A 13,908-nucleotide genomic window follows, 5' to 3' on the forward strand; every position below is an offset into this window, starting at 1 on the left:
AACGCCTTCAGAGTCTTCAACTGTAGGACCTCAAGAGTATCCATATCAGAGATTCCATGTAAGAAATATATAATAAGCCCAAAAATAAAGTGGAAAATGTTGTAAGCCAGAAGACTGAAAGCACGCACACTGGACCTTTGGTTTGGTTTAGTTTAGTTTAGTTTAGTTTAGTTTAGTTTAGTTTAGTTTAGTTTAGTTTAGTTTACTTTAGTTTAGTTTAGAGACACAGCGTGGAAACAGGCCCTTCGGCCCACCGAGTCCGCGCCAACTAGCAACCACCCAGCACACCAGCACTAGGGACAACTTACAATTCTTACCGAAGCCAATTGACATACATCTTTGCAGAGTGGGAGTAAACCGGAGCACCCGGGGGAAACCCACATGGTCCCAGGGAGAGAGGACACAAACTCCGTACAGACAGCACCCGTAGTCAGGATCAAACCCAGGTCTCTGGCACTGCAAGGCAGCAACTCTACTGCTGCGCCGCCGTGCCACCCAGAACTTCTGCCAGTTTAATCTGGCACAGGTTGAGTGGGGAAATGTCCCACCCTGAGTGGAAGTATCAGTGGATGTTTGCTCTGCCCAATTAGACCACATCACAGATGGGCACAAATGTTTCCACGCCTTTCCTCCATTGTGTGTCATGTGGAGTCCAATAGGCTACCACAAGGGCCTTGCTGAGCAGGAGAGAGCTCTCCGGGCTTCCCTTTTTTTAAATATCAAAAATAATTAATTCAATGATGATACTGTGATGTTTGATGGACTGCGTGGGGTGGGAGGACCCGTTGCTCCTCCCGTGCAGCAGGCGGCGCTGCACAGGACAAAGGGAGATGTTTTGTACATAGTTATCTTGGCTGTACACAGTGTTGAGTGTGGGGTTGCAGCCATTTTAGTTGTCTTGCTGCCAGCATTGAGTTACTGTAATAAAGACTTCTGTTGTACCTTGAAGACTCGCAAAGTTTCATACAGGCATAGGACAAGAACACAAAAGATACAAAATAATATTTACAAAACAAAACTGTAGTAACACACCCACCATCATAATACAAAAACACTAAATTATCTAAGACACTAGATTTCCAAATAACTATAATGCAATCCTTAATCAGGATACATTCCACCCCACCCCCGCAGTGCCCAGTGGTCCCGGAAATCTCCCAGGGTGCTCTCGGACAATGGGTAGTTCAGTTCAATTCAATTCAATTCAATTCAATTCAATTCAATTCAATTCAATTCAATTCAATTCAATTCAATTCAATTCAATTCAATTCAATTCAATTCAATTCAATTCAATTCAATTCAATTCAATTCAATTCAATTCAATTCAATTCATTTCAATTCAATTCAATTCATTTCAATTCAATTCAATTCAATTCAATTCAATTCAATTCAATTCAATTCAATTCAATTCAATTCAATTCAATTCCATTCAATTCAATTCAATTCAATTCAATTCCATTCCATTCCATTCCATTCCATTCAATTCCATTCCATTCCATTCCATTCAATTCCATTCAATTCCATTCAATTCAATTGCATTCCATTCAATTCAATTCCATTCAATTCAATTCAATTCAATTCAATTCAATTCAATTCCATTCAATTCAATTTAATTCCATTCAATTCCATTCCATTCCATTCAATTCCATTCCATTCCATTCCATTCAATTCAATTCCATTCAATTCAATTCAATTCCATTCAATTCCATTCAATTCAATTCAATTCCATTCAATTCCATTCAATTCAATTCCATTCAATTCCATTCAATTCAATTCAATTCAATTCCATTCCATTCCATTCAATTCCATTCCATTCCATTCCATTCCATTCAATTCCATTCAATTCCATTCAATTCAATACATTTTATTAGTCAAGTATGTACACATACAAGGAATTTGCCTTGGTACTCCACTCGCAAGTAACGACACGACATACGGTAAACAATTAAGAATAAAACATAAAACATTCAAACATTAAGAATAAAACATCATAGCTTAAACATGTGAAGAATGAAATTAAATATCAGAGGCGACAGATGTTTGGTTGTTGAGTAGTCCCTCTCTAGTGCCACCCGGGCACAGACGTAACCCCGGAAAAGGGGCAGGTAGTCGGCTCGGGCAGAGCCCTCTTCCGCCTGGCGCCATGACTCACGGATGGCCAGCTTGGCCAGGCCCAGGAGCAACCCAACCAAGAGGTCTTCTACAGGTTTCTTTTGGGAATTTCCCACTAAATGTCGAATCACGAGCAAACCATCATGGAACGTGGGGGAGGATTTTCTCCAGAGAGGCTGAGTGTGTTTGACTGGGTTGAGTCTGTAAAGATGTTTTCTCTCAACGAGATCAACCAAGGACAACCAAACGCAGGCTCAGCGATCGTTTCGCTCAACATCTTCGCTCAGTCCACCTTAACCAACCTGATCTCCCGGTGGCTCAGCACTTCAACTCCCCCTCCCACTCCCAGTCTGACCTTTCTGTCATGGGCCTCCTCCAGTGTCATAGTGAGGAGGATCAAATTGGAGGAACAGCACCTCATATTTCGCTTGGGCAGCTTGCAGCCCAGCGGTATGAACATTGACTTCTCCAACTTCAGATAGTTCCTCTGTCCCTCTCTTTCCCCTCCCCTTCCCAGTTCTCCTGCTAGTCTTCCTGTCTCCTACTACATCCGATCTTTGTCCCGCCCCCTCCCCTGACATCAGTCTGAACAAGGGTCTCGACCCGAAACATCACCCATTCCTTCTCTCCTGAGATGCTGCCTGACCCGCTGAGTTACTCCAGCATTTTGTGCTTATCCCCAAGGACGAGGGTCACATAAATTTGGATAAGGCCTCAATTAAGGCCTCAATTAAGTCTCAGTGAGATGTGAATCTTTGGGATTCTCTGTAGCAATCTTTGGGATTGCTGTAGATCAAATAGATTTTTCCGACTATTGGGGAATAAAGGGTTGCGGTGACCAGACAGAAAAATGTAGCTCAATCCAAAGATCAAACCCTCCTCCTGCTCCTCCTTATGTTTTTTTTAATCTATTGTTGCATAATCCTTTCCTGTTTTGGACAATTCCAAAGCACTTCAATTGGCATCCACAAGTATATTTCTCAGTATATTACATTTCAGCAACTGTGACCCTGGTCTCTCATGATTCCAATCCTGCTCAGAGATTCTATCAAAAGTGCAGAAATGTTTCATTCTGCTTTTGGTCGAGGGGGCAGAGCAACAACAGAAATGAATCAGATTTCCATCTGCTTGTGCTTCTGGCCAATGCAGATCTCATCCAGACTTCTTTGCGTTAATAGCGTTCACAGCCCAGGGTATGGCTTGGGAAACGCACCCACAATCAGGGTCACAAAGGTAAATGTTAAAAGAACGACAAATTTAATGGGAGGGTTTTTTTTTAAAAAGAGCAACAGAATCATGAAAGGCTCAAGAAACATTTCAAGCTCTGGGCCGCCATAGGCTCGGCTAAAGGGGATTAAGGTTAGGAAAATGTCACTGGAAACAGAAGTTAAGATAAAAACAGATAATTTGATAACCTCAGGAATTACAGTGTAAGATAATTGACCCGAAACATCACCCATTCCTTCTCTCCTGAGATGCTGCCTGACCTGCTGAGTTACTCCAGGATTTTGTGAAATGCTTGGAATTATGGTGTTGTGGCCGTTACAGAAACCTGGTTGTGAGAGGGGCTATTATGGGTCGAGCTCAAACATAAAAAAGGAGCAATTATTCTAAAAGGAATATAATATAGGGCATCCAGTAGCCCGTGGGAGATAGAGGATCCGATATGTAGACAGATTACAGAAGGATGCAAGAAACACAGGGTTGGTGTAGAGGGTGACTTTATCCTCCCCAATATTAAAGGGATTAAAAGTACCATTAGCAAATTTGCAGATGATACAAAGCTGGGTGGCAGTGTGAACTGTGAGGAAGATGCTATGATCACCTACTAATTTGATCATGTTTTTGAGGATATGACCAAGGTGATCAAATGAGGGTAGGGTAAAGTCTGAAGAAGGATGATAGGTGACCCATATGGAAGTGCACAAGATCATGAGGGGGAGATGCACAGAATCTTTTACCCAGGTATTACGGAATGCTGGAGTAACTCAGCAGGTCAGGCAGCATCTAGGAGAGAAGGAATGGGTGATGTTTCGGATCGTCAGACTGAAGAAGGGTCTCGACCCAAAACGTCACCCATTCCTTCTCTCCAGAGATGCTGCCTGACCCGCTGAGTTACCCGAGCATTTTCTGAGAACAGGGGACTGAGTGCCGGTGCAGCTTATAGCGCGCATCTGTGAAGTCCTTTGCAGAATACTATTCATTTGCTTCTGGAAACCTGGCTCCAGTGTGAATGCGTCTCTCGAGTTGACGTCAAAACCAAACAAAACATCAACGTCGCAACCTGTGGGAGGAGGGGAGGGGAGGAGGGGTGTGATAATATTTTATATTGAGTTAACGGTGACTGAACAGGAGGGGTAGCAAATTAAAATTGCGACTGCACTCCTTACCACAAATGCTTCACATCACATCGTCTGCCCACCACAATCCCTGACACCACGGGCGGCACAGCGATAGAGTTGCTGCCTTACAGCGAATGCAGCGCCGGAGACCCGGGTTCGATCCTGACTACGGGCGCCGTCTGTATGGAGTTTGTACGTTCTCCCCGTGACCTGCGTGGGTTTTCTCTGAGATCTTCGGTTTTCCTCCCACACTCCAAAGACGTACAGGCATGTAGGTTAAATGGCTTGGTAAAATTTTTTTTTTTAATTGTCCCTAGTGGGCGTAGGATAGTGTTAATGTGCGGGGATCGCTGGGTGGCACGGACTCGGTGGGCCGAAGGGCCTGTTTCCACGCTGTATCTCTAAATCTAAATCTAAAATCTAATAACTGGACAAGTAAGCTGTCCCACCATGGTTCGTTCACATACGTCCCTCAGTTGCATGGGAGTTATGAGAGAGATCGGAACCAGCCACCATAGGAATTGTTCCCCCCCACCGTGATGTCACAAAACCCCCTCCTCCACGTGGAGCGGCCGGGGGTGGGGGCTGGGTGTGGGTCCAGGCTTATTAGTGTTGTCACCTGTACCGAGGTACAGAGCAAAGGTACTAGAGGAGCAAGATAGACCACTCATCCCTAAAAACCGTAGCACGGCACCAATTTAGTAGGCAGAAACTTGCAGAAACATTTAAAAAGAAAAATAACAAAAATCTGTGAATTGATAGATGAGGTATATTCTGCATTTTTATGGTGTCATCACACATACTGTTCCCCCAAAACATTGATTAAACTGCGAGAGGCAGAGCGAACGGAGGGTTTTGCCAACTAAAATGGCGGACGACACGCTCCTTTGCGTACTACACCAGTGCACGCGATATTGACGGAGTGGTCCATCTTGCTCCTCTAGTATCTTTGGTACAGAGAAAGGCTTTGTCTTGCATGTTACATCAGATCAGAGTTTAGCTTAATTTAGTTAAGTTTGGTTAAGTATAGTTAAGCTTAGTTAATTAAGTCTGATTAAGTCTAGTTAAATTTAGTTCAGTTTGGTTAAGCTTAGTTAAGCTTGGTTAAGCTTAGTTAAGTCTAGTTAAGTTTAATTACTCTTAGTTAAGCTTAGTTAAGTTTAGTGTCATGAGTAACCGAGGTAGAGAGAAAAGCTTAGTCTTGCATGCCACATCAGATAGGTCGATTTTGTTCTACAGTTACAGTTTTACTATTGGAGATTTCTTTTTTGCAGTGAAATCCCTTCCCTAATGAGAAGTTGCAAAATATTTATTTAAACTAAAGATCTGTTATTTTACAAGGAGCATCACCACAGAAAAAAAAAGATTAAATAATTGCCAGAAATTATTCAGCAAACTCACCTCAGCGTCATTTCGTAAAATACCAAAGCTGGCCGATCCTAACATATATTTCAGTATCGCTTTTTACTACAATAAATATACAAAAAAACTGGTGCACTGCTTTAAACCTCTAACAATTTATCTTTAAAAAAATAATAATTATTATTATTATTATTATTTTTTTATTTTTTTTTAAACTTTTATTTTTTATCATAATTTTATTTATTTATTGATCGCTTTATTTATCTATCTATCTATCTATCTATCTATCTATCTATCTATCTATCTATCTATCTATCTATCTATCTATCTATCTATCTATCTATCTATCTATCTATCTATCTATCTATCTATCTATCTATCTATCTATCTATCTATCTATCTATCTATCTATCTATCTATCTATCTATCTATCTATCTATCTATCTATCTATCTATCTATCTATCTATCTATCTATCTATCTATCTATCTATCTATCTATCTATCTATCTATCTATCTATCTATCTATCTATCTATCTATCTATCTATCTATCTATCTATCTATCTATCTATCTATCTATCTATCTATCTATCTATCTATCTATCTATCTATCTATCTATCTATCTATCTATCTATCTATCTATCTATCTATCTATCTATCTATCTATCTATCTATCTATCTATCTATCTATCTATCTATCTATCTATCTATCTATCTATCTATCTATCTGTTTATTTGTTTTTATGCTTATGTTTATGTTTACATATTTACTTATTTTCCTTGCATATCTTAAGTTGTATACCCTCTGAATGGTATTGTGGGTGGGGGTGGTGGGTGGGGGTGGGGGGGATATCTATCAGTACTAATGTGTTCATGCATTGAATTGTCAAAGCTGTATCAATAAAAAATCAGAAATAAACATTGTTCAAAGAAAACCCACAAATGTTATTCCAGGATAAAACCCTGGAACAGCCCAGTACCATTCTGTATTGTCCAAGGAGATTGCTTTGCATTTTATTAAATCCCTAAGAGCACAGCCCAGTCTACCACTCTAAGAAGCTGTCTGGTGAAATGGAAGGTATTTATTCACAAAATGCTGGAGTAACTCAGCGGGTCAGGCAGCATCTCAGGAGAGAAGGAATGGGTGACGTTTCGGGTCGAGACCCTTCTTCAGACTGATGAAATGTCTGGTGAAATATTGCTACGGTCCCTTTATCGCAAGTATTGGGAGAGCCGAGCATAGTTTTCAAGGTGCAATGCAGTTGTCTTCTTTAATGTTTGCTGTTCCTGTGTTAGCTTTCAGTGATTCCTAGTAAAGTACATTATGGAAATAGTCCCCTCGGCCCTCAATCTGATGCCAAGTTAAATTAATCTCCTCACCCTGCATGTGATCTATATCATTCCATTACCTGCTTACCCACGTGCCCATCTAAAAGCATTTAAAAACATTCATATTGTGTCCGTATTTACAACACACATGGTACCACATTCCAGGCACCCACCATCCTCTGTGTAAAAAACTGGCCCACCACATCTTTATACTAAAACTCGTGTTTGTTTGTTTGTTTGTCCTGAACTACAGCCAAAACGGTACACGACAGCGTGACAATTTTAGGCCCACCTTACTCACCGTCGTCCCTTTGGTGCTAATGGAAGAAATTCATTGAAATCGGTGTTATATTTTTAGAGTTATTCATATTTTAAAGTTTAAATCTATCTCCTAGGGAGGGAGGGGGGAGGGAGAGGGGGAGGATAAAGGGGGTTGAGGGGGATGGAGTGGGGGGGAGGGGAAGGAGGGAGGGAAAAGGGAAGGGGGGGAGGGGAGGGGGGGAGGGGAGGGGGGAGGAGGGAGGTGTGTGAACTCAGCCGGGAGACCTGACCACATGGGGGACTTGAACAAACAATAGTTTTATTTTGCATTGTTGATAGTTTGGGAATTGCATCAAAAGCAAGGATCAAAATGAGAATCCAGCATCTGCATTAGTTTAGTTTAGAGATACAGCACAGAAACAGGCCCTTTGGCCCACCGAGTCCGCACCGACCAGCGATCCCCGCACCTTAACACCATCCTACACCCACTAGGGACAACTTACACTTATACCAAGCCAATTAACCTACAAACCTGTCGGTCTTTGGAGTGCGGGAGGAAACCAAAGATCTCGGAGAAAACCCAAGCGGTCACGGGGAGAATGTACTGTACAAACTCCGTACAGACAGGACCCGTAGTCGGGATGGAACCCGGGTCTCCGGCGCTGCAAGCGCTGTAAGGCAGCAACTCTACCGCTGCGCCACCGTGACCGCCCCCAGCGCAGTGCTAGAACATCTGGTGCTTGCATGGGATGCTAAATGGAGACTGCATTTTAATTTTCACCCTTCCCCCAGTTAGTAACGATACTTGACTCAGAAAACTAAACAAAAGCGCTCATTAGCTCACGCTCAGAGCATGTGTTTATCAAACTGATCTCCCGGTGGCCAAGCACTTCAAATCCCCCTCCCACTCCCAGTCTGACCTTTCTGTCATGGGCCTCCTCCAGTGCCATAGTGAGGCCCAATGGAAATTGCAGGAACAGCACCTCATATTTCGCTTGGGCAGTTTGCAGCCCAGTGGTATGAACATCGACTTCTCCAACTTTAGATAGTTCCTCTGTCCCTCTCTTCCCCTCCTCCTTCCCAGATCTCCATCTATCTTCCTATATCCTTCCTTTGTCCCGCCCCCCTGACATCAGTCTGAAGAAGGGTCTCGACACGAAACGTCACCCATTCCTTCTCTCCCGAGATGCTGCCTGACCTGCTGAGTTACCCCAGCATTTTGTGAATAAATACCTCAGAGCATGTGATCAGTTTATATTTTGCGCGTAAGTGAATAATTTGTTAATTACCACCAGTTGATGGTGGGCAGAGTTCACCGTCACTAGCAATGATATCGATCGTGGCTAACAGGACTCGCTCGATCAGCTCAGAGAGTGTGTCCATGTCTGCCACTCTGAAGACCACGGCTGGCTCACTCGCGATTTTGTTCATTTCATCGACATCCGCATCCTGCACACCGATGGTGATAATCTTGAATCCTGCATTCTTCAGCTCCGTCGCAGCGGCGATCGCATCATCGTTGGATTTGCCGCCAATTATTAGGAATGCAATTTGTGGGACGCGTTGATCACTCCTGCTCCCCGCCGACTTGATAAACTGATTGTTCTTCACAAAGCGCAAGGCGGCTCCCACATTTAATGTCGTGTCCCCCTTGTACACTATATTCTCAATGGCCTTGAGGACATCTTCCCTGTTTCGGTACGAATTGAGGAAGAATTCGTTGGTGGCGTCAGAATTGTACTGGACTACTCCCACCTGGAGAGACTCGTCATCGATAAAGATAGCGTCAACTAGGTTGGAAACAAACCCAGTGATATGGGGGAAGTTTTGCCTTCCGACGTTGATGGACCCATCCAGAATGAATACAATGTCGGCTTTACTCTGTGGCAAAACTTGAAAAGCAAATGGAGGAGAATTAAATTAGAAAAAAAAACATCAATCTTTATCAATATGCATAATAGAATTTCAAACCATAAGGACTTAGTTGCTGTTTTACCTCCTTCCCTTCCCGTACGGTGTCACCTATTATCTGCGCACGTTGTGTTATGGTGCTGGGGATGTTGGGCATCTGATGATTGAGGGGGGATCTTATAGAAACTTACAAAATTCTTAAGGGGTTGGACAGGCTAGATGCAGGAAGATTGCTCCCGATGTTGGGGAAGTCCAGAAAAAGGGGTCACAGTTTAAGGATAAGGGGGAAGTCTTTTAGGACCGAGATGAGAACGTTTTTTTTCCACACAGAGAGTGGCGAGTCTGTGGAATTCTCTGCCACAGAAGGTAGTTGAGGCCAGTTCATTTGCTATATTTAAGAGGGAGTTGGATGTGGCCCTTGTGGCTAAAGGGATCAGGGGGTATGGAGAGAAGGCAGGTACAGGATACTGAGTTGGATGATCAGCCATGATCATATTGAATGGTGGTGCAGGCTCGAAGGGCCGAATGGCCTCCTCCTGCACCTATTTTCTATGTTTCTATGATGCACGAGGTCCTCTTTACCATCATGCATAAATGCCCATCTCTTCATTCACGCGGGAGCCTGGATTGCGTGAATGCGCGGGGGCCTCACTGAAACATACTGAAAGGCTTGGACAGAGTGGATGTGGAGAGGATGTTTCCACTGGTGGGAGAGTCTAGGACCAGAGGGCACAGCCTCAGAATTAAAGGATGTTTTTTTAGGAAGGAGATGAGGAGAAACTTCTTTAGTCGGGGGGCAGTGAATCTGTGGAATTCTTTGCCACTGAAGGCTGTGGAGGCCAAGTCAGTGGATATTTTTAAGGCAGAGATGGATAGATTCTTGATTAGTACGGGTGTCGGGGTTGTTGGGGAGAAGGCAGGAGAATGGGGTTAGGAGGGAGAGAAAGATCAGCCATGACTGAATGGCGGAGTAGACTTGAATGGCCGAATTCTGCTCTGTTCCTTATCACCTTGCGACCTTATGCTGCTGTGAGCAGCCGCTTCATGAAGTACCACTGCAAAGTGGGCTCCATGCTCCATGATTCTGTTGCCGGCGCATTCCCTTCCGGAGTTACCGGACGGTAAGTAAGCAAAACCACGATGGACCATTTCACGCTTCCCAAGTTTAGACTTCAAACACCAGCTGCTGTGGCTCTTGGCTGACAGGCAGTCATCTCACCATGAATGATGCATAAAAGCAACGAACATTAACCCTTCCAACCGGCCCATTTTCCGAGAAACAGTTTCGCCCACTATTTATCATGGTTCAACTTGTTCTTTTTGAATGCTCCTACCTTACAACTCTGTCAAGTTAAGTGCATCGGTTATTTCAAAGGCTTAGAAACATAGAAACATAGAAAATAGGTGCAGGAGTAGGCCAATCGGCCCTTCGAGCCTGCACCCACATTCCAGGCACCCACCATCCTCTGTGTAAAAAACTGGCCCACCACATCTTTATACTAAAACTCGTGTTTGTTTGTTTGTTTGTCCTGAACTACAGCCAAAACGGTACACGACAGCGTGACAATTTTAGGCCCACCTTACTCACCGTCGTCCCTTTGGTGCTAATGGAAGAAATTCATTGAAATCGGTGTTATATTTTTAGAGTTATTCATATTTTAAAGTTTAAATCTATCTCCTAGGGAGGGAGGGGGGAGGGAGAGGGGGAGGATAAAGGGGGTTGAGGGGGATGGAGTGGGGGGGAGGGGAAGGAGGGAGGGAAAAGGGAAGGGGAGGGGAGGGGGGGAGGGGAGGGGGAGGAGGGAGGGGGGAGGAGGGAGGGGGGAGGAGGGAGGGGGGAGGAGGGAGGTGTGTGAACTCAGCCGGGTGACCTGACCACATGGGGGACTTGAACAAACAATAGTTTTATTTTGCATTGTTGATAGTTTGGGAATTGCATCAAAAGCAAGGATCAAAATGAGAATCCAGCATCTGCATTAGTTTAGTTTAGAGATACAGCACAGAAACAGGCCCTTTGGCCCACCGAGTCCGCACCGACCAGCGATCCCCGCACCTTAACACCATCCTACACCCACTAGGGACAACTTACACTTATACCAAGCCAATTAACCTACAAACCTGTCGGTCTTTGGAGTGCGGGAGGAAACCAAAGATCTCGGAGAAAACCCAAGCGGTCACGGGGAGAATGTACTGTACAAACTCCGTACAGACAGCACCCGTAGTCGGGATGGAACCCGGGTCTCCGGCGCTGCAAGCGCTGTAAGGCAGCAACTCTACCGCTGCGCCACCGTGACCGCCCCCAGCGCAGTGCTAGAACATCTGGTGCTTGCATGGGATGCTAAATGGAGACTGCATTTTAATTTTCACCCTTCCCCCAGTTAGTAACGATACTTGACTCAGAGAACTAAACAAAAGCGCTCATTAGCTCACGCTCAGAGCATGTGTTTATCAAAATGATCTCCCGGTGGCCAAGCACTTCAACTCCCCCTCCCACTCCCAGTCTGACCTTTCTGTCATGGGCCTCCTCCAGTGCCATAGTGAGGCCCAATGGAAATTGGAGGAACAGCACCTCATATTTCGCTTGGGCAGTTTGCAGCCCAGTGGTATGAACATCGACTTCTCCAACTTTAGATAGTTCCTCTGTCCCTCTCTTCCCCTCCTCCTTCCCAGATCTCCCTCTATCTTCCTATATCCTTCCTTTGTCCCGCCCCCCTACATCAGTCTGAAGAAGGGTCTCGACCCGAAACGTCACCCATTCCTTCTCTCCCGAGATGCTGCCTGACCTGCTGAGTTACCCCAGCATTTTGTGAATAAATACCGCAGAGCATGTGATCAGTTTATATTTTGCGGGTAAGTGAATAATTTGTTAATTACCATCAGTTGATGGTGGGCAGAGTTCACCGTCACTAGCAATGATATCGATCGTGGCTAACAGGACTCGCTCGATCAGCTCAGAGAGTGTGTCCATGTCTGCCACTCTGAAGACCACGGCTGGCTCACTCGCGATTTTGTTCATTTCATCGACATCCGCATCCTGCACACCGATGGTGATAATCTTGAATCCTGCATTCTTCAGCTCCGTCGCAGCGGCGATCGCATCGTCGTTGGATTTGCCGCCAATTATTAGGAATGCAATTTGTGGGACGCGTTGATCACTCCTGCTCCCCGCCGACTTGATAAACTGATTGTTCTTCACAAAGCGCAAGGCGGCTCCCACATTTAATGTCGTGTCCCCCTTGTACACTATATTCTCAATGGCCTTGAGGACATCTTCCCTGTTTCGGTACGAATTGAGGAAGAATTCGTTGGTGGCGTCAGAATTGTACTGGACTACTCCCACCTGGAGAGACTCGTCATCGATAAAGATAGCGTCAACTAGGTTGGAAACAAACCCAGTGATATGGGGGAAGTTTTGCCTTCCGACGTTGATGGACCCATCCAGAATGAATACAATGTCGGCTTTACTCTGTGGCAAAACTTGAAAAGCAAATGGAGGAGAATTAAATAAGAAAAAAAAACATCAATCTTTATCAATATGCATAATAGAATTTCAAACCATAAGGACTTAGTTGCTGTTTTACCTCCTTCCCTTCCCGTACGGTGTCACCTATTATCTGCGCACGTTGTGTTATGGTGCTGGGGATGTTGGGCATCTGATGATTGAGGGGCGATCTTATAGAAACTTACAAAATTCTTAAGGGGTTGGACAGGCTAGATGCAGGAAGATTTCTCCCGATGTTGGGGAAGTCCAGAACAAGGGGTCACAGTTTAAGGATAAGGGGGAAGTCTTTTAGGACCGAGATGAGAACGTTTTTTTTCCACACAGAGAGTGGCGAGTCTGTGGAATTCTCTGCCACAGAAGGTAGTTGAGGCCAGTTCATTTGCTATATTTAAGAGGGAGTTGGATGTGGCCCTTGTGGCTAAAGGGATCAGGGGGTATAGAGAGAAGGCAGGTACAGGATACTGAGTTGGATGATCAGCCATGATCATATTTAATGGTGGTGCAGGCTCGAAGGGCCGAATGGCCTCCTCCTGCACCTATTTTCTATGTTTCTATGATGCACGAGGTCCTCTTTACCATCATGCATAAATGCCCATCTCTTCATTCACGCGGGAGCCTGGATTGCGTGAATGCGCGGGGGCCTCACTGAAACATACTGAAAGGCTTGGACAGAGTGGATGTGGAGAGGATGTTTCCACTGGTGGGAGAGTCTAGGACCAGAGGGCACAGCCTCAGAATTAAAGGATGTTTTTTTAGGAAGGAGATGAGGAGAAACTTCTTTAGTCGGGGGGCAGTGAATCTGTGGAATTCTTTGCCACTGAAGGCTGTGGAGGCCAAGTCAGTGGATATTTTTAAGGCAGAGATGGATAGATTCTTGATTAGTACGGGTGTCGGGGTTGGTGGGGAGAAGGCAGGAAGAATGGGGTTAGGAGGGAGAGAAAGATCAGCCATGACTGAATGGCGGAGTAGACTTGAATGGCCGAATTCTGCTCTGTTCCTTATCACCTTGCGACCTTATGCTGCTGTGAGCAGCCGCTTCATGAAGTACCACTGCAAAGTGGGCTCCATGCTCCATGATTCTGTTGCCG

General features: G+C 44.7%; 1 protein-coding gene across 1 annotated transcript in view; it reads right to left on the reverse strand.

Moving 5' to 3' along the window:
• Positions 1–6,714: 6,714 nt before the first annotated feature.
• The window catches only part of LOC144596372 (collagen alpha-3(VI) chain-like), a 40,408-nt gene continuing 33,214 nt past the window's right edge, over positions 6,715–13,908 (reverse strand). Inside the window, exons 11-12 of the mRNA XM_078404628.1 lie at positions 12,193–12,795; positions 6,715–9,299 (exon numbers count right to left, since the gene is read on the reverse strand). Of these exons, the coding sequence (XP_078260754.1) occupies positions 8,689–9,299; positions 12,193–12,795 (1,214 nt within the window). The 3' untranslated portion in view covers positions 6,715–8,688. The remainder of the gene's footprint in view (positions 9,300–12,192; positions 12,796–13,908) is intronic.

Source organism: Rhinoraja longicauda, chromosome 8, assembly GCF_053455715.1.
Source record: "Rhinoraja longicauda isolate Sanriku21f chromosome 8, sRhiLon1.1, whole genome shotgun sequence".
In the NCBI taxonomy this organism is placed as follows: Eukaryota; Metazoa; Chordata; class Chondrichthyes; order Rajiformes; family Arhynchobatidae; genus Rhinoraja; species Rhinoraja longicauda.